At 43.5% G+C, this 26,930-nt stretch overlaps 1 protein-coding gene across 5 annotated transcripts in view; it reads left to right on the top strand.

The window, feature by feature from the left end:
* Positions 1–1,209: 1,209 nt before the first annotated feature.
* The window catches only part of CWH43 (cell wall biogenesis 43 C-terminal homolog), a 53,361-nt gene continuing 27,640 nt past the window's right edge, over positions 1,210–26,930 (top strand). Inside the window, exons 1-6 of one of the 5 annotated variants that reach the window (XM_045522356.2) lie at positions 13,703–14,284; positions 15,916–16,107; positions 19,511–19,631; positions 20,001–20,155; positions 22,314–22,515; positions 25,706–25,794. In XM_045522356.2, the coding sequence (XP_045378312.2) occupies positions 14,242–14,284; positions 15,916–16,107; positions 19,511–19,631; positions 20,001–20,155; positions 22,314–22,515; positions 25,706–25,794 (802 nt within the window). In that variant the 5' untranslated portion in view covers positions 13,703–14,241. Of the gene's footprint in view, positions 1,462–13,702; positions 14,285–14,435; positions 14,655–15,915; positions 16,108–19,510; positions 19,632–20,000; positions 20,156–22,313; positions 22,516–25,705; positions 25,795–26,930 lie in introns of those variants that run through there. The other 4 variants (XM_045522360.2, XM_010962575.3, XM_045522358.2 and 1 more) reach the window with 4 other exon arrangements.

Raw genomic sequence — 26,930 nt, 5'->3', positions numbered from 1 at the left:
TTTTTAAAATAATTTAAATTAAAAAAAAAAGGCCCTTTACTATAATCTCAAATTTTACTGTATTCTCAAATTTTATTGTCTCTTGGAAAGATCAATGCTACTTCCATCTGGCCAGCCAGTCTGCAAGTCTTTAGATTTCTGAAAGCAGGTGTTGAAGCCTGAGTGTTGGGACCCCAGTTCATTTTCTCCCAGAAGGCCCTGGGCTCCTTATGCAAATTCATTCCATCCTCCCCCAGCAAACTGCTTTGCATTCTGGAGGTCTCCCCGGTGAACAGTTCCAGGATTCCTCCTGCTACACCCTTTGCCCTCCTTCAACGCTTCCTGGACAATGCATTGCATAAGTAAGAGGGGCGGATCAATTGATTCTTTCCAGGACAACAAGGTGTGCTGCGACGTCCTCCACAGGACAGAGGACCAGCTAGAATAACTGAGCACCTTTGCTCATCAGGCCTCTCGTTTCAAGTTGGCCTTAGTAAAGTGCTCATCACATAGACAATCCAACGCACACATCTGGGGCACACAACACCACATAATGAGGGTGGGGATGTCTTGGCCTCTAGGAACACTTTATAGGACAATACATCTGCCCTTTCATGCCTCCTTGCTCCAATCTTCCCCAGGGAGATGCAGGTGGCTTGGGAAGGAGTTGCTGGCATCCAACCCTCAGATCTTCTTCTTCCCTTTCTCTGGGATCAGCCTGCAGAAAGCACATGCCTTGTTCTGCAATTGGCTACCCAATAAAGACTCTGTCTGGTGGGGTGAGACCTGCAGTTTTCTAGGTCGGCTTGTGGCTGAGTGGGTGGGTGAGTCTGTCTAATCCTTGGTTTCAATTGTTAGGACACCCACTGTTGCTGCCCAGCTAAAGCACATGGTCCCATTCAGTTTTTCCAATAATTAAGCTGCTCATTTTTTTTGACCTCCATCTGTTTGCTCCCTTTGTATCTCAGACAGTTCCGAGATTGGGTGGGGAAGAAGGGTGCTGTTATTGACTCCTTCGAACCTCGCACTATGTGTCAAGACACAGGGAATTAAACTAAGACACAGTTCCTTCCCAGCATGGGTGGACAATATAGCAACTGTGAAGAGGTAAAAATTACAAACTTGCAAGGGTAACACACACCCAAAACGAGGCAGTCCTAATCCTTTCCTGCTTTATCCACCAGCATGTTATTCCACCTCGGAATGAGTCATCTCATGGGACTACTCCAGACTGAACTGCATATAGTGAAGTTAGTGGTGTGGGGAGTATTGCAAAAGATTCTCCAGGTGTGTGTTTGGATGCTTTTCTAATAAAGATGGAACAGTTTTTAAAAAACAGAATGGGAGAGAATAGACAGAGAGGTGCAGGAAGAGGAGGAGGGAGCAAACTGGAAACATGTCAAGCAGACCCTGGAGCTGAGCTTATTCTGACTTGCCGGGGAGCTGTGGAGAACATCATCACATCTGCCGTGTCCTGCCCGTGTAAGTCAGCAAGTGTCCCTTGATCGTGTGCTAAGTGGCAGGTACATGTCACATTCTTTGTCCTTGATTTCAAAGTCCCTCCATTGGGCTGTGCTGGCATGCTGGGTGAAACTTTTGTTTTAGATCAACCAATTACCCCCTGAGCCCCAAATACAACTTCACTTTTCCTGACTTTGTCCCTTTTCTAGATGTCAGTCCATTTACCTGGAACGGCCTTTCCCTAATCCCTGCCCTTTGTAATCTTCTCCATCCTTCTAAGTCCACCTGCCTTGATAATCTTAGATGTGAGCTTTCGCTCTGTGTAAGAAAGACCCATCTTTGGCTATTTCTGGATCTGTTTGCTTAGTGACTTATCTGCTGAATTTCATTTTCTTCTCCAGGTTTCTCTAGTGGGGCCCCTGAATTGGTTTCTCATAGTTCTGTCATGTCAGGAGTCTAATTTAAAATGACTTCACAGAGGTGAGCGTAGCGCTCAGTGGTAGAGCATGCTTAGCATGCATGAGGTCCTGGGTTCAATCCCCAGTACCTCTGTTAACAAAAATGAATAAATTTTATTGTGTTTTTTTTGGCAGGGGGAGGTAATTAGGTTTATTTATTTATTTTACTGGAGGGACTGGGGATTGAACCCAGGACCTTTTGCATGCTAAGCACATGCTCTACCACTAAGCTATACCCTCCCCCTGTAAAAATGAATAAATTTAAAAAAATAAAATAAATAAAAATAAATAAAATGACTTCACAGACACAGAGCAATCTCTCACACTTCTCAAAAGACACGTGTGTGGATAGCTACTTGATTCATTTGTTAATGTATCTTGTTTGTTTCAGTTCAGATCATATACTTTTGGAGGGATGTATATTTTGCATCTTCTAAGATACTTACTTAACAATTGATGCTCAATTAGTGGCAGAAGAGAATGAATAGATTCTCCCTGAATTCTGGAAGACATAAATCAAAGAAGTCTACTATAAAGCCCCAAATACTTAATCCTAAAACTTTGTATGCATTTGGCATCCCTGTCTGAAGCATACCCATATTTATTTAACATAAAAATGTTATGAATTGCTTATACTAGGTGAACTTAATGCTTTGAAAAGCTGTGCAATATTGAATTTCTGAGTCTATTTATCCTCTGATACATGGCCACTGTTGTGTATTCCAGTTTGAGAAGCATGGTTAATAGATGTTCAATAAATATTTCTTGGATGAATAAATGAATGAAAAATCTGATAATACTAATGGGAATCTTGTATTTAGGTAGCTCCTTCCAGAGATTTACATACTGAGTTACTGTCTTCTGGGGAGCTAACTCACCAGCAAGAGTTTGATCTGCACTTCTTTCAAGTCAGGCCACCGAGGGCAAGGATGCAATCATTTCTTGCTATAATTAGCTTCCCTTTATAGGTGGGAAAGTGGAGGCTTAGGCAAGTAAATGAGCACCACATTAGCTGCAAGTAAAATAGACCGTAATAGCCATGACTCCCAGGGCCCGCAGTGCCCCCAGCTCAGGCCTTCACAGGGCCCTCTTCCTGCTGGGTTGACATTGCTTGAGCACTTGAAACTCCACCACTGGGCCAAGAGCTCCTCCTTGCCCAGATGATGTCTTGATCATCTCTGTGCAGTCAGGCTCCCAGGAAGTGTGAGAATGAATAAGGAAACACGTATAAATCCAATAAATTGCTGAATGAGTCTTGATTTTCCAGGCCTGGCTTCTAAGTAAGTTTTTTTTTTTTTTAAACTTGTGGTAAGATGGTTTTTTTCTTTTTTTTTTTTTAGTTATTATTTTTTTGGCTGGAGGAGGTAATTAGGTTTATTTTTATTTTTAAAGGAGGTCCTGGGGATCGAGCCCAGGACCTTGTGTATGCTAAGAATGCGATCAACCACTTGAGCTACACCCTCTCCTAGGCGTTCTTAATTATAAGTCTAAATGAAAGAAAATCTAAATGCTTGTATTAGAACATGAACTCAATATTTCTTCAGACTTTCTTATTCTATTTTTGTTGTATTGAAAATGTTCACTCAAGCAGATCTTCTTTACTTTGGATTAATTCCCTTCGATTCTTTGGGAAGCCCTCGTGACCCAGGCCATGGTGATTGTTTTTTGCTGGTCTCTGAGAACAGGCACTTCTGCATCTTCTCTTGCAGGAACAAAGCTTACTCGTCTTCTGTGGGGAGAACACTAATGGTCCCAGCCACCACTCTTACAGGACACTGAATTAAACTAGCTGTAGGTAGATTTAAGGAGAGCCCCTTGCTAACTATTTTAGAGATACAGATGGCAATTCTACAGCTTATAATAGTTTTTAAAAACAGCTTGATTGAGATACAGATCACATACCATAAAATTCACCTATTTATATCAGTCAGTAGCTCTTGGTGGATATGCAGAATTGTGCAACCATTACCACCCTCAATTTTGGAACATTTCCCCAGAAAGAACCATCTACCTTTTGGCCATCACTCCCCAATTTCTCCCCCAGCGGGGAAACTAGCTGTGTGCATGATGAGAAATCTCTGTGGCAAGTACAAGAGTTGGCTTTGTTTGAATATGCATTAGTCAGGATCACTGTGTTTCCAAGTGACAGAAATCCAGTTAAACTGGCCTGGGCAAAAAGAAAGATTTATTAGTAGGATTCATGACAACTTCAAACAAGTAAACCACAGGGAGGACATACAGGCAGCTGGGTCTTAGAAACAAATAGAACGAGGGACTTGAACTTGGCCAAGACTCTTCTTTGTTTTCTGTGCTTCTTTTCATTTTTTTCTCTCAAAGAAACCACTTTCTCCCACAGGATGGGAAACAGTAGCATCTCCCCTGCCTCCCATTGCATGCCCTTCACCACCAGGGAACTTAAAAGCAATTCTGACCCCTGAAACCTCCAACATGCACAAATGCCCCTGGAAGATGACCAGGCCAACCTGCCAAAATTATTATTGATTTGTGGGGTGGGTTTTCTTCTAGGGGCTATGATGATGTTGTGCTTCAAACGTAGGATGATCTATACAAGAGAAATGGTGGTTAATGACAGCCAACATCTGGTTACAAATTAAAAATGGAAAGTGATACAAATTAAGAGGCATGTTTACTTCACACTATGTGCTTAAAATCCAATAATAGTCATGATGCAGATATAGGGGTACGATCAAATCTGTGGGAGAGATCATAAAAATAAGGTTAGAAACAAGGATGAAATAAGGATGGAAAGTTAAGTGTCACATAGTCAGGACAAAACAAGCTGTGTGTGGAGCCTTTAGGAAGTGTCCTTCAGGGATATCCTTTTTCTTTCTACCCCCTCTTTCTTATTCTTGATGGTCTGAATGAGGATGTGAAGCCTGGGGCTGAAGCAGTTATCCTAAATCACAAAGTGGAATCTGTCTGTTGGGCATGGTGAGCAAGGGGATTGAAAGGGCTGGGTTCCGGATGGCTGTGGAGCCATCGAACCAGCCCGGGGTTACTCATGCCAAAGTTTCTATGAGAGAGACAAGCCTCAGTCTTGTCCAAGCCACTGTTCTTTTGGAACTTCTGTTATACTTGGTCAAACTTTGGGATGAAAAATTGCAATAAAGTATTTCCTAGTCTAATAACTTTTCAATCTCAATGGATTACACTGACAGGGTAGCACAATGATTTTTGCAGATAAAGTCTCAAAAAAAAAAAAAACCCAAAAACCAAAACCCTTACTTCCTATGTGTTTGTTGCTGACGAAATGAATCACAGAGCTGCTGTGGTACAAAATGTCTCCCGAGATTTGGGTTCCTTTATTTTTTATACCATCTACACAAAGGAGTAACTCTTGCCAAGCAGAGAGTAAACTTTTTTTAAATTGACGCATGCGCACTACATCTAAGGCTTCCTTATCTTAATTACATTCAGACCCTCCTGTTCCCAGGCCTGTTCCTTTTGAGGAACTAATAAACAGCAATGTTTCCCCTGGGAACGGGCAGAGTCACTTGGCAGGAATTTCTGTTTGCAGACAAGTCCGGCCACTTCTGTGAAATGTCCCGCGTGCAGGCACACCCACAGTTTCTATGCTAAGTTTCCTTCATGTGTTCTTTCTCAGGAAGTCACTGGAGTAAACCAAGTAAGAGGAAGACAAGGGATTCTGGCAATGGGGACCCTACACAAGAGAGAGGTGAAACCATCTCTCAGATGGGGCTGGAGGGAAGCACCCCCTCCCTCCCAGACAGCAGGTGTGTGGCCAGCCTGGAGAGCAGCCTGTCCAGACTGGAGCGCACCAGGAGAGAGGACTCTCAGGAGAAGGAGGACTGCTAGAAGATCTCGCGGGTTTGACCATCAGGGTTTTACAGCTCTGGGGGATAATTTGAAAATGAATTTGTGATTGTCACAAGTGAGCAAATGAAAAAAAATCAATTATAAACTAAGGAGGACACAAAAATTACATGAAAAGTAAAATATCATCGCGGTATCCTCATAGCTCAGCAGCGACATAATCCTACTTCAATAAACACACTACGGAGTTAATAAAAGCTGTGAAATAATTGAAACAACCGTACTGGATGGAAGGAGGTAGGATCGTGTGTGTGAGTGTATGGCCGTTGCGGGTGTGGGTGTTCGTGTGTAGGGAGAAGAGATGTGAACTCCCATTTTCTACAATAAAAAAATCAGTAACGTCTAATTTTTTAAAAAATCAAGAAGTAGAGATATGGAAGTAAATACCAAAGAAACAGCTGAAGAGTTGAAACTGGTTGCCTCTGAGGAATCGGAATCAGGGCTGGGAGGAGTGGGCCAAGGGGAAGATGTTTTGTCCTGACTATGTGACACTTAAAACTAAGTATTCTATTACTTTGATAAGAGTACAACTAAATTAATGAAATGAAATAAAACTACTTGACTCTATAATCTCTAAGCTCCTTGGAGAGAGGTTAGATTGAATGTAAGAACACCAGAAACAAATGAGGAGAAGAGAGGACATTTTTAGGAAGAATTAGTCTGCAAAACAGAATCCTAGTTCAAAACGATTCATGTAGCTTTGTCTTTGTTATTTATCAATAAGAAAAAAATGTCTATTCATTCACTCATCCATTCATTCATGAACAAATGTCTATCGAGGGCCTGGTATATGCCACAGTCCACACCGAGGGCCAGGCCTACAAAGACTAGCTTGGCTTAGTGCCCACCGCATGGAGTTTACACTCTAATCTTGGCGCGCCCTACTCTGCTCACTGCAAAGTAAATATATCCTACTCTGGGCTAACTATTTTCTATATAGTAACACAAACCTTCACTATGACTCCACAAAGGCAGCCTTACAGATGAGGAAACTAGGCTCAGAAAGGCTAAGTCCCTTGGTCAACTTCATCGGGAGGCTGGAGTCAAGATCTGAACCCAGGGCAGATGGATTCCACAACCCATTCTCCTTCCACCGCCCTCCCTGACACTCTCAGGGAGGTTAGTGAGGATGACAGCTACTGTTCATCCAGTGCCTGTTACGCACCAGGCATTGGGCTAAGGGCTTTACACTCATTTGTTCTGACTTATGTTTAAGAAGACTGTTGGTGCTGAAAAATGCCAGTCACCTGCTCCCCCAGGCATCCTTGCATCAAGGGCATCTGGTCTAATCTCCATCAGACTTTGACTCAGAAGCCAGTGACGCCAAAGGAAAAGATGGGAGCAATCCTTTGGCAGCGTGGAAATGCCACTCAGATCTCCCGTCAAGAGACCTGCTGTGGGGGTATAATTAACTGAAAGCTGTTGACAGCCTTTTGCAGCATTCACGACAAGTCTCTGCTTTAACCAAGCAGCTTGATTCAGTGCAAGGGAACAGAGCGGGTGCAGGAGCTGGGCTATTCCTCTCCAATGTGGGATGCTCCAGAGGCTCCTGTTCTGCCTGTTGGAGACTTTCACAGAAGTCACTATGGCCTGAGGCTCTTCTTACCCGAACCTGCCTCCTTCCTTCTCTCTTTTCACAGGTATCAGCCCTGCACCGTGGTCTGAATGCTCTTCCTTCCTACTCTTGCTCCCTCCCCCTTTGTCTTTTCTGGGCATTTCCCTCAATCAGTCTCTTCCACTTCTAATTCTGTCTTCACGTCTGCTTCTCCAGGGGCCCAAACTGACCCAGGCTCTCTGGAGGTGGTGGCAGAAATGGCAGCTGAAAAGGCAGGCTCTGGGGCAGTGGTGGCTTGGACGCCCATAGCAGAGGCTATTGTGAAATTGCTGAGTGCCCAGCCTGGACAGGACTATGGAGCAAACTATGACGTCCCGGCTCAACGTAGCAGAGCCTCTCTCTACAGTTATACGGCAGGGATTTTCGGCTACTGTTCTTGGAATTTTAGCCAAGAGTTACTCCACGGCTGAGCTGTGATTTAAAAAAAATTTTTTTTTTAATTGGAATGAGCTGTGATTTGAATACAGGTTGGTTTATTTCCAAGGTCCTACTCTTAATATTTGCATTACGTTCCTCATTTTGCCAGTTCAAAAGAACGTGGAGATCGCACGTGTAACTTTAGTTGGAAATCCAACAGTGGGCTCTGGGAGTTCAGGCTGGCTCCGTGCCTGTACTGATTTCTCTAGTTGGTGTTTACTGAACAAATATTCGTTTGGGGCAGCATAATTGTTCCTAGAGGAGAAATTAGTTCAAGCCCCACACTTGCATTTTGTAACCTGAGTAGTCTTCTTTCTGTCTTTCCTGTGCCCAGAGGGACATAGGATGAATGCTCAAAGGCATTCGCTTTCACTTTTATACCCCCTTAACTTCTGGGGAAAACACTGGACGTGGGTGTCTTGGTTTGGGCAAAGCTGGTTCTGTGTTGAGTAAACCCCAACATTTCCATGGCTCAGTCACACATCGAAGTCCATGGCCAGGGTTCCCAGTTCAAGGGCTAGTCTTCCTCCTTGGAGTGATTCAGGGATGTGGGCTCCCTTCCTCTTGTGGCTCAGCCTTTCCCAGTGCTGAAAGGGAGAGAGGGGGAGAAAGGCAGCACCTTTTAACCTCCTTGTCTGGCAGCAACACCCATCACTTGGTCACCTTCTGCTGGTAACAACTAGCCACTCAAGATCCCACAGAGATGTCAGGGGAATTGAGAAATGCAGCCCCTGGCTGGCAGTTTCTCTCCAGTAACAACTCTTGGTATGGACAGAGGACAAGCAGGTAGATAGTTAACTTTCTCTGCCATAGGGAGCTTCCACATTTTCTCTATGCAAGGAAAAACATTTACCTGTTCAAACTAGAGAGGAATGGGGGCAAAGAATGTGCCTCCATTTCCTTATTGCTGCAAGTTGAAGGAAGTCTGATTATCTCAAGTAAAACCCAGTACTTTGAAGACTCTGGCTAAAACAGATCCAAAGGCCATCAGCTTCTTAGAGAAGTTCATTACTTTTTTTTATTTTATTGAAAACAAGTGACTTCTTTCTTTTGAATAGATCGTATGGGAAAAAAAAAAAAAGATGTTCATGTTTTCTAGGTAAGGAGCCTGTCCATTTGAATATTACCTCCAAACAGAGCCACCTAAATATCCATCCAAGCAGAACAGTTAAGTGAATTACATATAACCATGCCATGGAAAAATAAACAACTATTGAAAGTCACATTACACAAGAGAGTTTATCGACAAGAGAAAATATTCGTAATGTATTAAGCCAAAAAAAGCAGGCAACCAAGGATAATTAAATAAATACTAATCAATTGCTAACTAAAATGAAAAGAATTAACAGAACTATACATTCTTCTTTTTTTTTTTTTTTTTTAAAGAGGATTGTGATAGATTGCATGATTGTTCAAAAATACTTCCTGCCTCCTTTGTATAGACTCTGCCCATTGAGGTTGGCTTGGCCACTGAGTTTGGCGTGTGGGAGGAAGTGATGTGGTCCTTCCACGAGACCTGCAGGCAGGTGCTGTTCCTAAGCCTGTGTCCCAGATGTACGATGATGGAGAGGGGCGATAGCCGGCCCATAATGGGCATGTGATGAGAGTGAGAAATGAACATGTAAGACACAAACTGAGCTGATCTTCAAGTGGCACAGATGCTTTTGAAAAAAATTAATGAGCATAACTGAGAGCTTGAAGTGACATGAATGGGTTTCTCCTTATTTCACCTCTTCAAAGAAAAACATTGCTGTTCTTTTGCTAGATTAGAATATCTTTATTATACTATAAAAAGTATTACCTCCTAGCAGAGATTCTTGTCTTCTGGTAAAAAGAAAAACAGTCTCAATGTGTTCTGACAAAACTTAATGTGTTCATACTCCAAGGAATAGGAGAGACAGAAGGAAGCAGTGGGCAGTGCTTATAATAATGGGTTTCATTTGTTTTCATGTAAAATTAGGTATAAATGGAAATTTGAGGTCAAAGAAGAGATTCTGACAAAAATGAAATGGCCATCACCTTTGAAATTAAATTAAAACCAGGCAGACTTTAAATATAAAAACTGAGGTAGCAGAGGTGAATTACATATCATGGATGCATTCATAGAGCAGGGCAAACCAAATGATGCTGTGATCAGTTATACAAGCAAGTCATGTCCTGTACGTGATGAGTAAAAATTATCTGGTAACAGTAATTAAAGAGCAATGAAATTCAGTGGAGAACAAGGTAGTTAAAAGTTCATATAAAAAATTTAAAAAGAAAAAAGAAGAAGAAAAAAGAGAACACTAATGAACTCATCTACAAAAGAAACAGACTCGCAGACATAGTAAATAATCTTATGGTTACCAGAGAAAGGGGGTGGGAAGGGATAAATTCGGGAGTTTGAGATTTGCAAATATTAACCACTATATATAAATATAGATAAAACCCAAATTTCTTCTGTATAACACAGGGAACCATATTCAGTATCTTGTAATAACCTTTAATGAAAAAGACTATGAAAACAAATATATGTGTATACACACACACACACACACACACACACACACGACAGGGACATTATGCTGTACACCAGAAATGGACACATTTTAACTGACTATACTTCAATTAAAAAAAGTTCATATGAGCATTTTGGGAATGAAATTAAAAGTAACTTTGTAGTTAATTGACTACAGGAACAATAATAACTCAAACTTACAAGCTACAAAGGAAAGGGTCAGGACTCATGGTCATATTACTCACAATATGCCACGGAGGGACAAAATGATAAGTCAGAAAAATGATTGTAAACACAAGTAAAACAGTATCCCTTTGTAGAAGGGGAGGGAAAAACTCTGATCCCTTTGGCATCCCGAGTGCCACCCTTGTCTCCGCAGTTGGAAAACAGTCAGAATGAGTTAGAAGCCTAGAGAAGGCAATAAACATGATCTGAGGGTGGAGAGGCTATTGCTGTAATTGCTGTAACACGTACTCGCCTACTACATGCTTAGTACAGGCCAACGCGATATATACAACTTTATAGCAGAGACTTTGACAGCTGCTCACCAAAACTTGGTTTCTTTCCTTTCTGTTTAGCTCACAGCTAGACAGCATTTTCCAGACTCCCTTGAAGTTAGCTATTATTAAAGTATTAAAGAGAGGACCAAACTCCACTAAGACAAAAATTGAGCTCTGAGTGGAAGAGGAAACACAGTGCATCTTTAGTAGAAGCAAAGATTTTCCTAGCACTTAGCTTTGAAAAGCGATAAACTTTACAGGGCACCTACTAGGTGCACACAACACAGAATTAGATGCTTTTAATATGGGTGCATGGAAAAGAATCATACATGGGCAAAGAGAAAGGAAGTGTCTGATGTTTTCAGTCACTGAAGTCTATCCCACATTGAAGAATGCCTGATACCAAATGGCTGGAATCCAGTCAAAGCATTTTTACAAGATATACCTAGAATGAATTGCATTTTAAAAACTGCTTTATTAAGATATATTTCACACTCCATATACTTCACCCATTTAACATGTGCAATGTACTGTTTTTAGTGTATTCATGGGGTTGTGCAACCACTGCCAAAGTCTAATTTGAGAACATTTTCATTCCACCTTGAAAGAAACTATGTATCTATTAATTCTCTTTCCTTCACCATCCATCCCCTCAGCCCTAAGCAACCACCCATCTACTCTTGGTCACTAGGAATTTTCCTTTCATATAAATGGAGTCACATAATATATGATTTAGTCTGTGTCTGGCTTCTTTCACTGAGCACAGTGCTTTTGAGGTTCATCTATGTGATAGTGTGTACTGGCATTTCACTCCTTGTTATAGCTGGATGACACTCTATTGTATGTATATACTGCATTTTGTTTACACACTTATCAGTTGTGGCACATTTGGGCTGTTTCCAATTTTGGCTATTATGAATAGTGCAACTATGGATATTTGTGTGCAAATTCTGTATGTTTTCATTTCTCTAGGAGTAGAATTGATAGATCATATTGTTGCCAAAAGATCAGTCCCTGTCCCTGACAAGCCAAATTGAAACTCAGAGACAAGGTTCTAGAACTTAGAAGAAAAGAGACAGCTTTATTACTTTGCTGGGCAAAGGGGACTCACAGCAGGCTGGTGCCTTCAAAACTGTGAACCCATCTTGGGGATGGGGTAGGGTGATGATATAGCCATAGCTTACACATTAAAGCATTGATAACAATCAACAGAATTATTTTCTTCTCATAAGACTCATAGTGGCATCATGGTGTCCCCAGGTGACCAATTCTATAGAGGCTAGTGGTTGTCACTCTTTCCATCTCTTTATAAGTGCCCGAGGTGTGGTCTTCTTGGTAATTCAGGCTATTTTGTAAGGTTACAGTCCTGTGAACTTCTTTGTGGAGAAAAACTCAGAAACCTAGCATGATTATTGTTTTCGATTAGTGGAATAAAGCAGAGACAGTACAATTACTAGCTTCATTTTAACAATGGAGCTGTGAACAGCAACCAGTCAGGATAGTTGTCCAGTTTAAGAGCAAGCGTAAGAATAAGCAATCTGTTAGCCTAAGGGCAGCCATTTTATGAATTCTCCTTCCAAATGGTAACTCTGTGTTTAATTACTTGAGCCTACGTTGAAGCGTTTGAGGAACTATGAGACGGTTTTCCAAAGTGGTTACACCATTTTACATTCGCATCAGCTGTGTGGGGGTTTTCTACTTTCTCCACATCCTTGCCAGCCCTTGTTACTGTCTCACTTTTTGATTCTAGCCATCCTGGTAAGTGTAAAGTGGTGTCTCACTTGTTCTGATTTGTGTTTCCCTGATGCAATGATACCGAATGGGTTACCTGATGTAGTTTGCTTGTTGGCTACTTGTAGATGTTCTTTGGGAAAAGGTCTATCAAATCCTTTGTGCAACTTGAAAATGGGTTGCTTGTCTTTATACTACTGAGTTGTACTTTTCAAAATATATTTTCTGGATACCAGTTCCTTTCCAGAAGCAAGATTTTAAAATGTTTTCTCTCATTTTGTGTGTTGTCTTTTCACTTTCTTGATACTGTCCTTTGAAGCACAAAAGCTTTTAATATCAATGAAATCCAATTTATCTATTATTTCTTTTGCTGTTATATCTAAGAGTCCATTGCCTAACTAAAGATCATAACGATTTACTCGTACATTTTAAGATTTTTATAGTTTGATCTCATACACATAAGTCTTTGATCCATTTTGAGTTAATTTTTGTTGAGACAGGGGGTCCTACTTTTTCGTTTTCATGTGGCTATTTAATTGTCCTAGAATTATTTGTTGGAAAGACTATCCCTTCCCCCACATAATTGTTTTGGAAAACTTGTTGAATATCATTTGACCCTAAATGAGGGTTTATTTTTGGACTCTCAATTATATTGATCTTCATGTTTATCTGGCAACAGTGAGTCCTAGTAAGTAATCAAGAGATTTGGAACTCGTTGCTCAAAACTGCTATGGACTTACAGCTATAAATGCTCTTAACTGATTCTTACACTTTAAGGCAACCCATCATTGTTTAATTTCAGAGCAAACCTTCCAGAAACGACAAACTGTTTCAAAAAATTAAAGTGAATTGAAATAAATTGCTTTGAGAAGGTTCTAAAGAAAATCCAAGACATTCTGAGACGTGGTAAGAGTTGAGCAAGAAATAACTGGCCTAGTTCACTGGCCCCCTTGGTTAATTAGAGCGACTCTCACTTTCTCCTCAGGGACAGGCACTCTAAAAGATCATTATTTATGAAGTGGAGGAGGGCAGAGTTTCCTCTCCCCTGAGCAAGTGTTGGGACATCTCTAAAAGCCTCAGAAAATTCTGTAATCTCTAGAATTTTTCAACCACCCTTCCAGAATGCGATTTGTTTACTACCAAAGCTGAGAAGTGCGCACAGGTGGTTGTCGCAGGTGCCTGATGGCCCGGCAGCATCGCTCAAGCCTTAGGAACGCCAAGGCCCAGTTCACACCTGCTCGCCCAAAGCGCCAGAGGCCCTGGCAGCTCAGGCTCGCACCTGGGTCTCAGCCTCCGTCTTGCAACGCGCCCCCGGGGCCTCGTTTAAAGGGCACCGCGGGTCCGAAATTGCAAAGCTGCCCCCTCCTCCGGGGCGCTCGGAGCGTGCCCTCCCCGGGGCCGACCAGGGATCTGATTTTTTTGCCCCGCGGCGGGTCCCAGGCCCCGGGTCCCGCACACTGTGCGGTGGCGCCGGCGGAGGCCGTGGCGGTGGCGCGGGGCTGCTGGGCGTCCGAGACCGCGGGGAGTGCACGGGCGGCGTGAAGCCGGGCGGGCCGAGCTGGGTGTGGCGGGGCGGCCCCACCCTCGCCTCAGCGGAGCGCGCGCGCCGCGCGGGCGGAGGGAAACTCTTAGCGGGCCGGGAGGACGCGGCGGCCGGCCGGGGGCGCGGGGTGTGCACGGCGGGGCGGCCGCGCGGCTCCCGTCGAAAGCGCCGCTCCTGCCGCGGCCATGCCCTCGCCGTGGAGAGAGGTGCTCCTGGAGAGCCTCCTGGGTAAGCCGAGGCCGCCTGCCGCGCGTTCGCGGTGCCCGGCCGGGTTGGCAGAGCTCCGGGAGGGAGGAAAGCGCGCTCGGAGCCCGGAATAGAGATGCTTATCGCCCGTGGGAACTTTTGCTGCTGAAGGGGTAAAAGAAAAAGAAAAAAAGAAAAAGAAAAAGAAAAAGGAAAAAAGCCTTAGATTGAGGTTCGGAGCCGAGGATTCAGAGCTCCCACGAGTCCTCCCGAGCTCCCGCGCCACCCTGGGGTGCGGCTTCTTCACGTTTCGCCCTTGAACCGCGTGGCTGGTACCAACCCCAAGACCCATCACCCCATGAACTTGACCTTACATAAAGAAAGGGGCACCTGTTTCCCCTGGCGGCTGTAGGTGAGCACCCAGGGCGCTCGGTTTGGCTCAGCCCAAGTGGCCTTGGGTAGTGGCTGCACATTTGAGCACTTGGCCGAAAGCGTCGAACTCGAGTCCTGTGTGCTCACTTAGCAGCTTTGCAAAAAGTCCCAAGAAAAATGATTGGTGTCATTCTGTCGGGTTTGTAGGATTAAAATCAGAAGTCCCAGACAGACCTTTGGGAGATTGCTAGAATCTCGCTGTTCATGGGGAAACAAGCATTCCAAGTGACCCGAAAGGGGCACTTTCCTAAGAACTTGATTTTCTGGGAGTTTTAAGTGCCCAAGGGGGCCCATTTTTTGGCTTAATCTGTATCTCCGCGATGTGAAGCGAGTTACATTCAGTAAGTACCCAGGGTGCTAGGTGCTCTGTGTGCTTGATCTCGTTTTGTCTTAATGGCTCTGTGAGGTGGTTAAAAGTACTGTTTTGCTGACTAAGAGTGGACTGGAACCGGACTGCTCGGTTTTAAGTTCACTCTGCCATTTGCTACTTTTGTGACCTTAGGCAGTTACTTAACTCTCTGAGTCTTGGGGGGCTTTTTTGGTGGTGGTGGTGGTGGTGGTGGTTTGAGTTTGCATTTGTAAGAGGGGAGTAGAAATAGTGTCAATAGGGCACGGGTTGTATGAGGAATAAGAGAGAAGATGGCTGTAAATACTTAGCACAGTGCCTAGCACATGGTAAATGCCCACCAGTTAATTATCACCATTGTAGAAGACGACAGTTTGTAGTAGCAGAGGAGAAAGTGAGTATTCCACTGCTGGATACTGTACCCGAAGGGCTAGGTTTAAAATGGTCCACTCACAAGATAATGATTATTGCCTAACTAACCTGCCTTTAGCTGAAGTGGAAGGAAAGAGTCTTGCTGTTTGTTGCTCTTTTTGATTTTCATGATATTATCATTGAAGAAGGGTTGACTTAGGAAATTTTATCAATCAGGGTTCTGACAGGAAATCACATTCAACCCAGAAGTTCCAAATGGAGAGTCTTTAATAATACCGATAGGGGTATGAATGAGGTTAAAGGGACAAACAAGGGATGTTGAGGGACTCAGAAAAGCAGGAAGCCATTCTCATCCTGGGCCTGACAGGGGAATGGGAGGAATTCTGTTACTGGAACCCAGTTAAGGCCAGAATCCTGAAGGAGAGTGGTCAGCTAGAGCAGTTGGAGTGGATGGCAGGGCTACGGTTTGAAACCATGACGAAAGTAAACTTTGTTTCTTAGAAACTTTTTTTTTTTTTTTAAGGATATGTTTCTTGGTCTCTCTGCCATGGCCTGGGACCAATGATCTATTACTTTCCTCTGCAAACACTGGGACTCACTGGGCTGGAGGCTTTTGCCATAGCATTTCTTTCTCCAGTCTTCCTCATGATTACTCCTTTCTGGGAGCTGGTTAACAAGAAGTGGGTGCTCGCCCTGCTGCGGATAATCACCGTTGGTAAGATTTGACAGTGATTCCTTAAGTTTTTTATTTTTAATTAACAATCAAGTGACAGTATGTAGACTGTTCTTTTGGAAGCTAAGTGATTACATAAAAAATAAAAGATGTCTCTTCCTCTTACTACTATCTTGAAGAGTTTTAGTGGAATTAGAAGACTAAGACCCAGAGTCAGCATATTTACATGTCTAACTTTCCTGTCAGACTGGAAAAGCTTAAAGATCACTGAAATGAAGAGGGAAAAGATACCTTGCAGAACAGGTCAAGTCTGGAATACATGGTGTTCTTTTTCTGTGACACAAATCTCAGAAGCCATTAAAAATTCCTAAATGATACTGCATAAAAATGTGAAAATTATGCATGATGAACAGCATAAAAAGCAAAGGTAAACAACAGATTAGAAGAAGTATTGCACCTCTTCTACTCAAAGAGCTGATTTTACTAATATATGGAGTTTTTACACATCAATAATAAAAAAGAACCACAACTCAATGGAAAAGAAATATGATCAGTTTACTGGAAAGGAAATAGAATTCGTTCTTAAAAAGATACTAAAATGTATACAATACAATACATACATATATAAAACACATACAATACAGTACATATATACACACATATTTATAGATAGGTTTACATGTCAGATTGGCAAAGAACAAACTGATAACACTGTCTTGTAACCATGGGAAACAGGCACTCGTGCACTGCTGGTGGGAATGTAAATTAGCATAACTTCTGCAAAAGACAATTTAGCAGTATTTATCTAAATTACCACACACACACACACACACACATTCAGCAGCTCCACTTTTGGGAGTATGTTCTACAGATAATACTCACATATGTGTAACATGATAAAAATAGAAAATTATTGAATCATTGCAACAATGTTTGTAATAATGACATTAGAAATAAGCTAAATGTCATTTATGTGGGATAGATTAGTTAAATAAATTGTGGTTATGAAACTTGGAATATGATAGAATATAAATGCAGCTATATTAAAGAATGAGAACATTTATATAAGGAAATGGAATGTTCTTCAAAATACATTATTAAGTGGGGAAAAAAGGAGCACTAAACAGTATGTGCAGAATACTAATATTTGTGTAAACTAGGTTAGATGAAAATATATTGAGTAATTAATTGAACATGCAGTAAATAGCTCTGAGAGTATTTTTTAAATACCCAGCTGATATCATTTTAGTAGCTTATAGGGTGAAAAATATGGTACCTAGACACAGGGATGAAATGGGAACTTTGCACTGTGTACCTTTTATACCTTTGAATTCTGAATTTCGATATGTTACATTGCCCAAAGCCAGCAACTAAAAAGATTTGACACATACATTTACTATCACAAAGAATTGAGATTATTAATATTAATAAATATTGAGAGACCTTGGAAAGGGACTAGTAGTAAAAAAGTAAGAAGACGAGGTCATGGAGAAAATGTTTAAAAAATCAAAACGCCAGACTCTAGTCTGGTTGAATCTGCAGTTGAAAAATCTTGCCCTTCTTCTGTTAACATGCTTGGTTTCTCTGAGTTTTCCAAGTGGCATTTGTTCATGAACCATGCTGTATATTTCTTCCATCTGGGAACAGTCATTTGACATTTTTTCAGAAACAGTGACAGAAATCCCTAGGGAGTGGCCTGCTTTTCTGTGTGTCAGTCCCTGAAGAAGGCAGAACATGGGTAGCAAGTGCAGTGAGATCTGTGGCAGCCCACAGAGGTCTTGAGCTCAGAAACAGCAGTGGTAAAGACCACAGGAAAATGCATCCTTTGAAAAGATGGTATCCACAGGAATGAAAAGACATCACATAACTGTGAAATTTTCAGCTCCAAAAATAATAGAGGTGAAACTTTCTACCCTGAATTGAGTATATATAGAACTAAGTTCAATTGCCCTTGGCTTACAGCATCCTGTGAGTGACCGCGGCCTCATCACTCCTCGGCTGGAGGGATCTCGTCAGTGGCACTTTTCCGTTGCCTTTGCTCAGTGCTGCCCCTGCCAGCTTTACCTATGAGACCACCCACCGAGCAGTTCCTGGGACAGTTCTTTATATTTGAGTCCCGTTCTGGACCAGTAACTTCTGGTGGCTATAATGTAATAGTAAATAAGTTTGGGGTGTGGTGTTTGGGATGCTTCTTGTCGTTCCCCTTTCATCTCCTTCCTCTGAGCAGAGGCAGAGTTGTATTCGAGAAAGTGGAGCAGGTAGGAAAGTGACTCAGAGTTGAGCATGAGGAGGCCAGTTTCTGCCAGATACTCTTCCACGTAACCATTGAGCTTCGCTGATGCTAAACAGAAGATGCAGTAAGCCTTAAACTCCCTTTTCAGATGCTTCTTAAGGAAATGAAACAACTTTGTTTTTAAAGAGTCCTAAAGTATTCTTACATAACTACAAAAAAGTGTTACATGCTATCCCCCTGCTGACACATAGGATATTCTAGGTTAATTACTATGTAGTCAACTATTTAAATAGTTCATACAACAATTGATTCACATTATTTTTGACCTTAAATATTTTGACCCACTAATGTGGCTATGATCAAAAAGATAGACAATAATAAGTATTAGCCAGGATATGAAGATACTGAAATCCTCAGGCATTGCTGGTGGGAATGTAAGATGGTGCAGCTTATTTGGAAAATAGTTTGGCAATTTCTCAAAATGTTAAACACAGTCATCATATGACCCAGCAACTCCACACCTTGGTATAGACCCAAGAAAAATGGAAATATATGTTCCCATAAGACCTGGTACACAAATGTTCATAGCAGCATTATGCATAATAGCCCAAAAGTGGAAACAACCCAAATGCCCATCAACTGATGTATGGATAAATAAATTGCAGTAAATCCATGCAATGGGATATTATTCAGCTATAAAAAGGAATGAAGCACTTATACATGCTACGACATGGATGAACCTTGAAAACTTTATGCTAAGTGGAAAAACTAGTCACAGAAGGCTATATATTGTATGATTCATTTATATGAAATGACCAGAATAGGAAAAATCCACACAGATGGGAAGTAGATTAGTGGCTGCCAGGGGCTAGGGGATGGGGCTGAGGGGAAGAGGAGGAAAAGAGAGTGACTGCTAACAGGTATGGGTTTCTTCTTGGGGTGATGAAAATCTTGTGGCGTCAGTGGCAGCAGTGGCATAACTGTGAATATATTAAAAAACATTGAACTGTGCACTTGAACATGCTGAATTCTATGGTATGAATGATATCGCAATAATAATTTTTCAAAAGATTTATGAGCACTCACAATTATATAGTAACTCATCTTCCTGAGTGTAAACATGGTATCAGACACAACAGTTATCAAACGCATATCGTTGAATACCAGTGCATGATGGCCAGAAATGTTTAGTTCTCCTTAATTTGTTTGTAGGCAGCATTACCTCCTTCCAGTCTCCAAATGCTGAACTTCGGCTGGTGGTCCTTGCACTTGGTCTGTCTTCCTCGCTGATAGTGCAAGCTGTGAAGTGGTGGACAGGCAGTGGTTTGCAAAGGTATGGTTCATATCTTATGCCTAGAGACACACAAGTGTGATCAGTTACCAAAGGGAAAGTTGGGACCAGGGGTTCCAAGATATAGTATTTACCTCGCATAAGGCCTTGTAGAAGTCTCATTTTTTTTTCCCTTTTAACCAAACCAGGATGTGAATATTTGCCATCAGTCGCAATAATGTAAGAAGTAAGGAATTATAACAAGTTGTCCAGGTGATGGGCTGTATAATGGCTAAGGCATGTGAATCATGGCAGATTACCAACAAGACTATCTCATATACTCATATACTACCATGACACTGTGAAATTCATGATGGACAGCGTACACTGAAACCACATAAAAAGTCATTAAAGATATCTTTGTACTTCCAGGTACCTCAGAATCTGGGGATTCATTTTAGGACAGGTTCTTCTTGTTGTTCTCCGCATTTGGTACACCTCACTAAACCCAGTCTGGACTTATCAGATGTCCAACAGAGTGATACTGACATTAAGTACCATAGCTACATTAGATCGCATTTACACAGGTAAGTGTAGGCCCAATTTATTTAGCGATTTTCTCTCTTGCATAGTTCACCTTTCTTATCTGAATGAAACGCATCCTGAAAAAATGGAACTAATCTTTCTGCACTCTATTTCCATTTTCATTTGTTTTTCTTTCCCCCAAGAGAGTCATGGGCACAGGCAATGGACTGTCATCTAAGCAGAAGGCACCTTTTTCTCTCCCGCACAGAGGGTGACAATGACAAGCCATCTCTGGCTCATCTCAGCGTGGAGTGGCAGAGCAGGCCTCACACTCACGGCTGGCTTTCAGCTCTGTCTTCCTTCTTTTTCCCTCTGGACAAGGGTCTCCAAGGATCCTCTGTGCTGACCCCAGAAGACCTTTCACACTCTGGGAAATTATTTGTGAGTGAGGGCCCTGGTTGCTACATGGGTTTTGTTAGTTGATTTTTGGTCTTGTTTTCCCCACGCCTAGACATCGGAAGATATTTTAAGCTCCAAATCTGAAACTTGAAAAGAAGGGAAATTCTATGTATTCACACCACCTTTGAAATCACTCGTCTCCCTCCGGAGCGAACTTTCTCGGAGACACACACATACCTACCTGGGATGTTTGCTTCCTATGCTGATGTGAGCCTCTCCTGAGAAGAAAGGAAAAGTGTTCCTAGATTCTGAACTTGCTCCTGGCTTTTTGTGTCTGTCTCAGTAGATTGCTGTTCTTTGGCAAATACAAGGAGAAATCTCAGAGATGAATGGAATTTTAGAGGGTTTGGCTCACCCTGAACAAAGGGCTTGTATAATTCCCAGTTGGCCCTGATTTGGGCACAAAACAGGGGAACATGATGCGTGTAAATTGGTCGAGTGACATTAGTATTAGTTAGGACATCTAGAACTCAGTCTGGTGCCCTAACATGTTTTATGTTTTATGAAACTAACACGTAAAGGCGGAAACTCAGGCAGCAAATTTCACAGGTGCAGCCTGATAAGTATCAGGACTTCAGGGGATCGCTTACAGTTCCTGACTTCAGTTTTCTTCTTTCTTGCCTCTGTTTTAAATGTATGTGACCCAGTTGTCAGGTGCTTCCTGTGTTTGCTCTGTGCCCCATTTACAAAACTTGACTCCTCACCAGCTCTTCCAGGATATCTGATCATCCTTGGTGTTTTCTGTAGCTTTACTGAAGATGGCCTGGGTCTGGGGGACGGGTCACCCGTCACAGGATGCAGCAGGGTTACTCAGCACGTGCAGGTTGGGTGTCTCTCTTCTCCGAAAACTGCTTAGCCTTCAGGCCCCTGCCTCCCTCTGTCTTCACCACCCTCTCCCGCAGCCCTGTAGCTTTCAGCTCTGCTTCTCCTTTCTCTGACTCCTTTATTGGCAGAATGGCTTTCTTCCTCCTCATGCAATTGGGCTGCCAGCTGCACAGGCAGACCCTGAGGCTGCCTCCTACCCTGCAAGGGCTTCGTGGTGTCACAAAGCACCTGCCCCACGGGTCCTCTGTTTCTACAGAGGAGTTCTCCTGCCAGCATTCTCTCCAGTTGTTACATGGTTGTGTGGGAAGTCATTAATACAACAAGCGTACAGGTGCTGCCTAAGCTCTCTTTCCCAGCTGTGTGAGCTCAGACAAGTTACTTGGTTTTTGTGGGCCTCAGTTTTCTAATCTGTAGAATGGGTTTAGTAAGAAAGCCTACCTCATAAAGATGTGAAGATGAAATGAGTTCATATAAAGGGCTGGGGCCAGGGCCTGGTACCTAGTAACTGCTCAGTCACAGCACTGTTATCACTCCTGGGATGCAGAGGGTTAGACAAGAGGCCTGTTCTCTTGGGCAGAAGCAGCCTGGTGTACCGGAAGCGTTCTGCTCAAGGTGGACTGCATTTGTTCCCAGAACATACTTTTCACTTTTCCTATGTGCATTTTAGCTCCTACTGTGGACTTCACATGAAGTCAGTAACTTTCTGTGTTTTCAATTGTCAGATTCCAAAATGCTTTCTTCTCCCTAAACTGTCCCTGATCTAGGCTGCCTGACATCACCTCTCCCAGCGCATTCTGCTTTGTGCTGTTGCCTGTCTCCTCTCCCCTTCTAAAGTAAGCTCCTTGAAGCCAGCTACCATTTCTTACTGGCTTAAAGTCTGTTAAATATGGAGGGTAAATTGCCATGTAACTGACGCTTTCCCATGTTTCATTCTAGATGGTGACGGCTGCAAGCCGGAGGGGAAGAAGCCTGGGGAGGCGGCCAAGGGGTTGGCTGCCAGACCTAACTGGTTGTTGGCGGGGGCTGCCTTCGGCAGTCTCATGTTCCTCACCCACTGGATTTTCGGGGAGGTCTCTCTTGTTTCCAGATGGGCAGTGAGCGGGCATCCCCATCCAGGGCCAGATCCTAACCCGTTCGGGTGAGTTGGGGTTTGGAAACAATCCAGAAATTGGCTAGTGCAGTTGAGGAAATTCCTCCTCTGTTTGAGCAGCCAAATGTTTCATATTCCACTTGCCCTCGACGCTGGAAACATTGCATGAAATTACTGTGTCCTCTGGAGATGAGGGAGCCGGGGGGCATTTACCCCAGTGCCGAGGGACTGCTGGGAGGTACATGAGGGAGGGCTGAGGATTGTGCACGGCTCCGTAAGAGGTCCTGGGAGCTCCTGCCCAGGGCCTTCTGAGGAATTCCCGCAGAGCAGAGCCTTCTCAGTGGCAGGGGAGGTGCGGCATCCCCAGGCCGTTTCCTCCAGATCTTCCCATTACAGTGACAGTCATCTGGCAAGACGAGACCGGGGTCGGATGAGAGACCAGGTTGGCAGTGGGGCCTAGAGCTCTCATCTCTGCAAAGGAGGAAGCCCAGGGAGATCTCTGCCTCCTCTGTACCCTGGGACTCATTCTAACCAGGGGCACCCAAGGAGTTAGCAATCGTGAGCTTAAGTGTTGGTGTATGTGCTGGGTCCTCACTGACCCTCTCCCTGCTCTTCCTGACACCTTTTTTCTCCCGTGGCCAGGTCCAGCCTTTCATGTAAAAAAGATCAGAGGAACCCTGAAAACATCTGTTCTCTCTTAATGTGCTGGAATCCCCGCATTTGCAGACACATTGGCTCCTTCCGCTGCCGACATCTGGGCACATCCCCCAGGTGTCTCACACTCAGCATGTCTGAGTCTGGGCTTCGTAGTTTTCACTCCCTGGACATGTTCTTCCTCTTCTATGCCTTGGTTCACTCTGTCTTTCACTCCACCATCCAAGCAGGAACCCAGGAGTCACCTCAGAATCCTGTATCTTCCTCATTTCCTGCCTCTAATTTGGCATTAAGTCCAATCAATTGTACTGCTTCTCTGAAAGTATCTGCCCCTTCCTCCCTGTCCCCAGCCATATCTCATTTCATCAGGCTATTGCTGTTGTCTTCAGACCGTCTTTCTTCAGCCTGGCCTTCTCCGCACTGCTCCAGAGTGAGCTCTCCAAAGTGCAGATGTGACTCCATCACCCTTGCTTGAAACCTTTCAGCATTCCGCCCCCAAACCAGGTCATACAAGGCGGGACCTGCACCCCACCCTCACTTTTACAGATGCCCCCTGACTTACCCGCGTGCTTCACCTGGGCTGATCACTTTCAGTTCCCCAGCTGTGCCCGACTATTCCAGTCCTCCATCCGTGTACATGTGCTCTTCTCTCTGTCTGGGCTGCCTTCTCTGCCTTGATGTCCTGGCAAGCTCTTACTCACCCTTCAAAACCTAGTTCAAGCATCTCCTCCATGAAGTCTTCCCTGATTACCCCAAGGCTTCCTTAATGCCACTGACTACTTTGAATCCCCACCCCATCCTCTACCCTACTTCTTATATCTCTGATAATTATTCTGTATTACAGACTGTTTATATGACGTTATTTTATGTCCTTCATCCTTTCTAGACACTAAGCGCCTTGAGGGCAGGGAATGGGAAAAAGAACTAATAACTAATGACTTTCTCTGTGTTGGGCCCTGAGCTAGGAAGTTTACATATGTCATCTCATCCACGGTCTATATCTTTTTGATCCTGGGTGCTCTAGCATATTTAGGAGGAAGGGAGAGAAGGAAGAAAGGCACAAAGGAGGAGAGGGGAAGGAAGGAGTTTATTCTCATGGGTTAAAGCTTTGTTTCCAAAGCTCCCATGAAAACAAGCATAGGTCATGTGGAAGAGCCACAGGAGAGCTGGGCCAAGAGCCCAAGGGCTGAGGGCCGGCTTGGCCAATAGTAACTCATTATTCACCTTTGGACCAGTCACCTGACATCTCTGGTCCTGTTTTCCTTACCTGTAAAATGAGGGTTTTCTTTTCAGACATTTTATGATTTTCTGTGTGCTGGAGTGAGACATTAAAGATGGAGATGCAACTCAGGAGACGAGCGTTTCCCAAACTGTGTGGTGCAGAACAGTGGCTTCTCAAGATGTTAATAGGTACCCTGAGAGAAAAGACAAACAAAACCAAACCTCTTTCAGATCTGTAGGATTTGGAAACGCTGCCCTTCTCCTTCCTTCTTTGTGATTCACAAGGCCCATGAACATCACAGAGATTCTAGGGGAGAGGGCAGTTCTCAAACGTACGTGAGCCTGGAGTTCCTTTTTTAGAACACCTATTCACATCTCATGAAACGCCACGCTAGACCATCATCCCCTGTGACCATTGTGGTAGGAACTGCTTTCTAAAATTCTCTGGGTTCTACTTAAGGGAATGGGTCATAAGCAGGTTTTGAAGGGATGAAGATGTGGGAGATGGGAGGAAGGCGAGAGAGCCACAGATGGCGCTGAGGGGATTTGGGGAAACCGAGGATCAGCACAGACCACAGGCCCTGGGAGGGTGAGGGGCGGCACACACCGTGTTGTTAGTCCGTGCTCCAGTTTCCTGTCTGCCCACCCCAGCTCTCCCCACCCCATTGCTCTTGCTCTCCTGACATCCTTCATTCTCTGCCAGTTGTGTTTACTGTCTGTCCTCCTCCCCCACTGGAACGTGGGCACATGGAGGAAAGGGATCTTTGTACACTGATGGATCCCAAGCACCTAGAACAGAGCCTGGCACATAGTAGGTCTTCATAAACATTTGTTGTTGAATTAGGGATAGGCAACAGTCAACGATGTCCTCCATGGCCTTTTTTAAAAAATTGAAATATAGTTGATTTACAGTGTTGTGTTAGTTTCTGGTGTACAGCATAGTGATATATATATGCATATATATTCTTTTTCTTATTCTTTTTCATCATAGGTTATTACAAGCTATTTAATATAGTTCCTTGTGCTATACAGTAGGACCTTGTTGTTTATCTATTTTATATGTAGTAGTTAGTATCTGCTAATCCCAAACTCTTATTTTATCCTTCCCCAACCTCTTTCCCCTTTGGTAACCATAATTTTGTTTTCATTCATGTCAAGTCAGAGTTGCTTTTATGTCAGTGTTCTGAATGTATGTAATATGGGTCCTAGTGGACTTTTGTTATCTTGTTGGTTGTTGCACACTCATAGCATCTCTTAGATGTGCCTCAAGGTAGGAGATACGTTTCTGTTTTGTATTTGGGATGGTGTCATATTAACAATGTCAGGTGTCTTATAACATGTCATTTTTTTTTTTTTTTAACAGGGGTGCAGTTCTGCTGGGCTTGGTGGGTGGATTAATGATTTCGCCTTGTTCATGGTTTCCTGGTTCCAGTCTCATCTGGTGGGTTACAGGTACGTGGAGTTGCTCTGCAGAAATGCTTGGTTGCTCAATTTACTTGCAAGCTTGAGCACCTAGAGTGGAAGTAGATGACTGTACAAACACATGCAGCTGCCAGGTGGCCTGCTCAAATCAGCTGCAGCCACTGGAACCCAGACGTCCCCCCGGTTCCCAGTGGCTTCGGGCTCCACGTTCCTGCTTCCTTCTGCTCCGTTTCCCCCGCTCCTCCTGCAGCTGTCTTACTCCCCCGGGCTATACTGACATAATCTTGCCTGTCTCCTAAATGACTTATCCAGGCCCAGGGGTCATAACCGTTTTCCTGATGGTCTGAGTTGCTGGAGGGTTAGATATTGCCACGTAGCAGACCTTTTCCCCTCTCCAAGATCCCTCGCTTCTCTGGTTTTCAGGAGTGCCCACCTTTGGGACTCCACATGAAGCTCAATTTCCCTTTCTCTTTCGTATATTACAGTTTCATCCTCACGCCTCTCCCCAGCCTTGGGGTCCACGTTTACTCATTCAAAGGCTTGAACCCTCTCTCCTCAGTCACTCCCTTTAGGACTACAGAATATTGATGAAGACTGTCATGTTTGAGGAGCACTCCTTATTTTTATGCTTATGACTGTTTTATCACTGGGACTGAATTACACCACCCTCCTCCCTTCCCCTCAAAATGCAGAAGTGGGTAGAGTCAGTGTTAGTGTTAAATAAAAAATCCCCACTCTGTGCCAGGGCAAACACGTGTTTGGTTTCTATGAGGAGAGATGTCCTTATATATTTTAATTAAGCAGGCGATTCAGAGGGTTGTGCTAAATGCTGGGTGCGGCTTTGTGAGGCTACAGGTAATGGTAATAGACGAGATGGGTTGAATAACACAATAGGTACATTCTCCTACACCGTAAGCGCCACCACCCTTGCATGGAGACGTGTGCGTCATCCAAATAGGCTGCGCAGTTAATGAGGTTAACCAGGTCCTCATCCTCCTGGAGCTGTGTGAGCAAACAGCTGCAGTCACATTGATTACTTTTACTTGCTTGTGTAATTTCGGGTCGGCATTCTGTATGGGGTCTGTGGAAGTTTGTGTGAATATAATATAGGAGTAACCTTCCTTCTCATCAGAGAGATACCTCCTGAGATTCCGCAGGAAAAGAGG

The sequence above is a fragment of the Camelus bactrianus genome, chromosome 2 (genome assembly GCF_048773025.1).
Source record: "Camelus bactrianus isolate YW-2024 breed Bactrian camel chromosome 2, ASM4877302v1, whole genome shotgun sequence".
Taxonomy (NCBI): domain Eukaryota; kingdom Metazoa; phylum Chordata; class Mammalia; order Artiodactyla; family Camelidae; genus Camelus; species Camelus bactrianus.
Note: the sequence above shows the minus strand (reverse complement) of the source record. Positions and strands in the feature narration are given on the sequence as shown.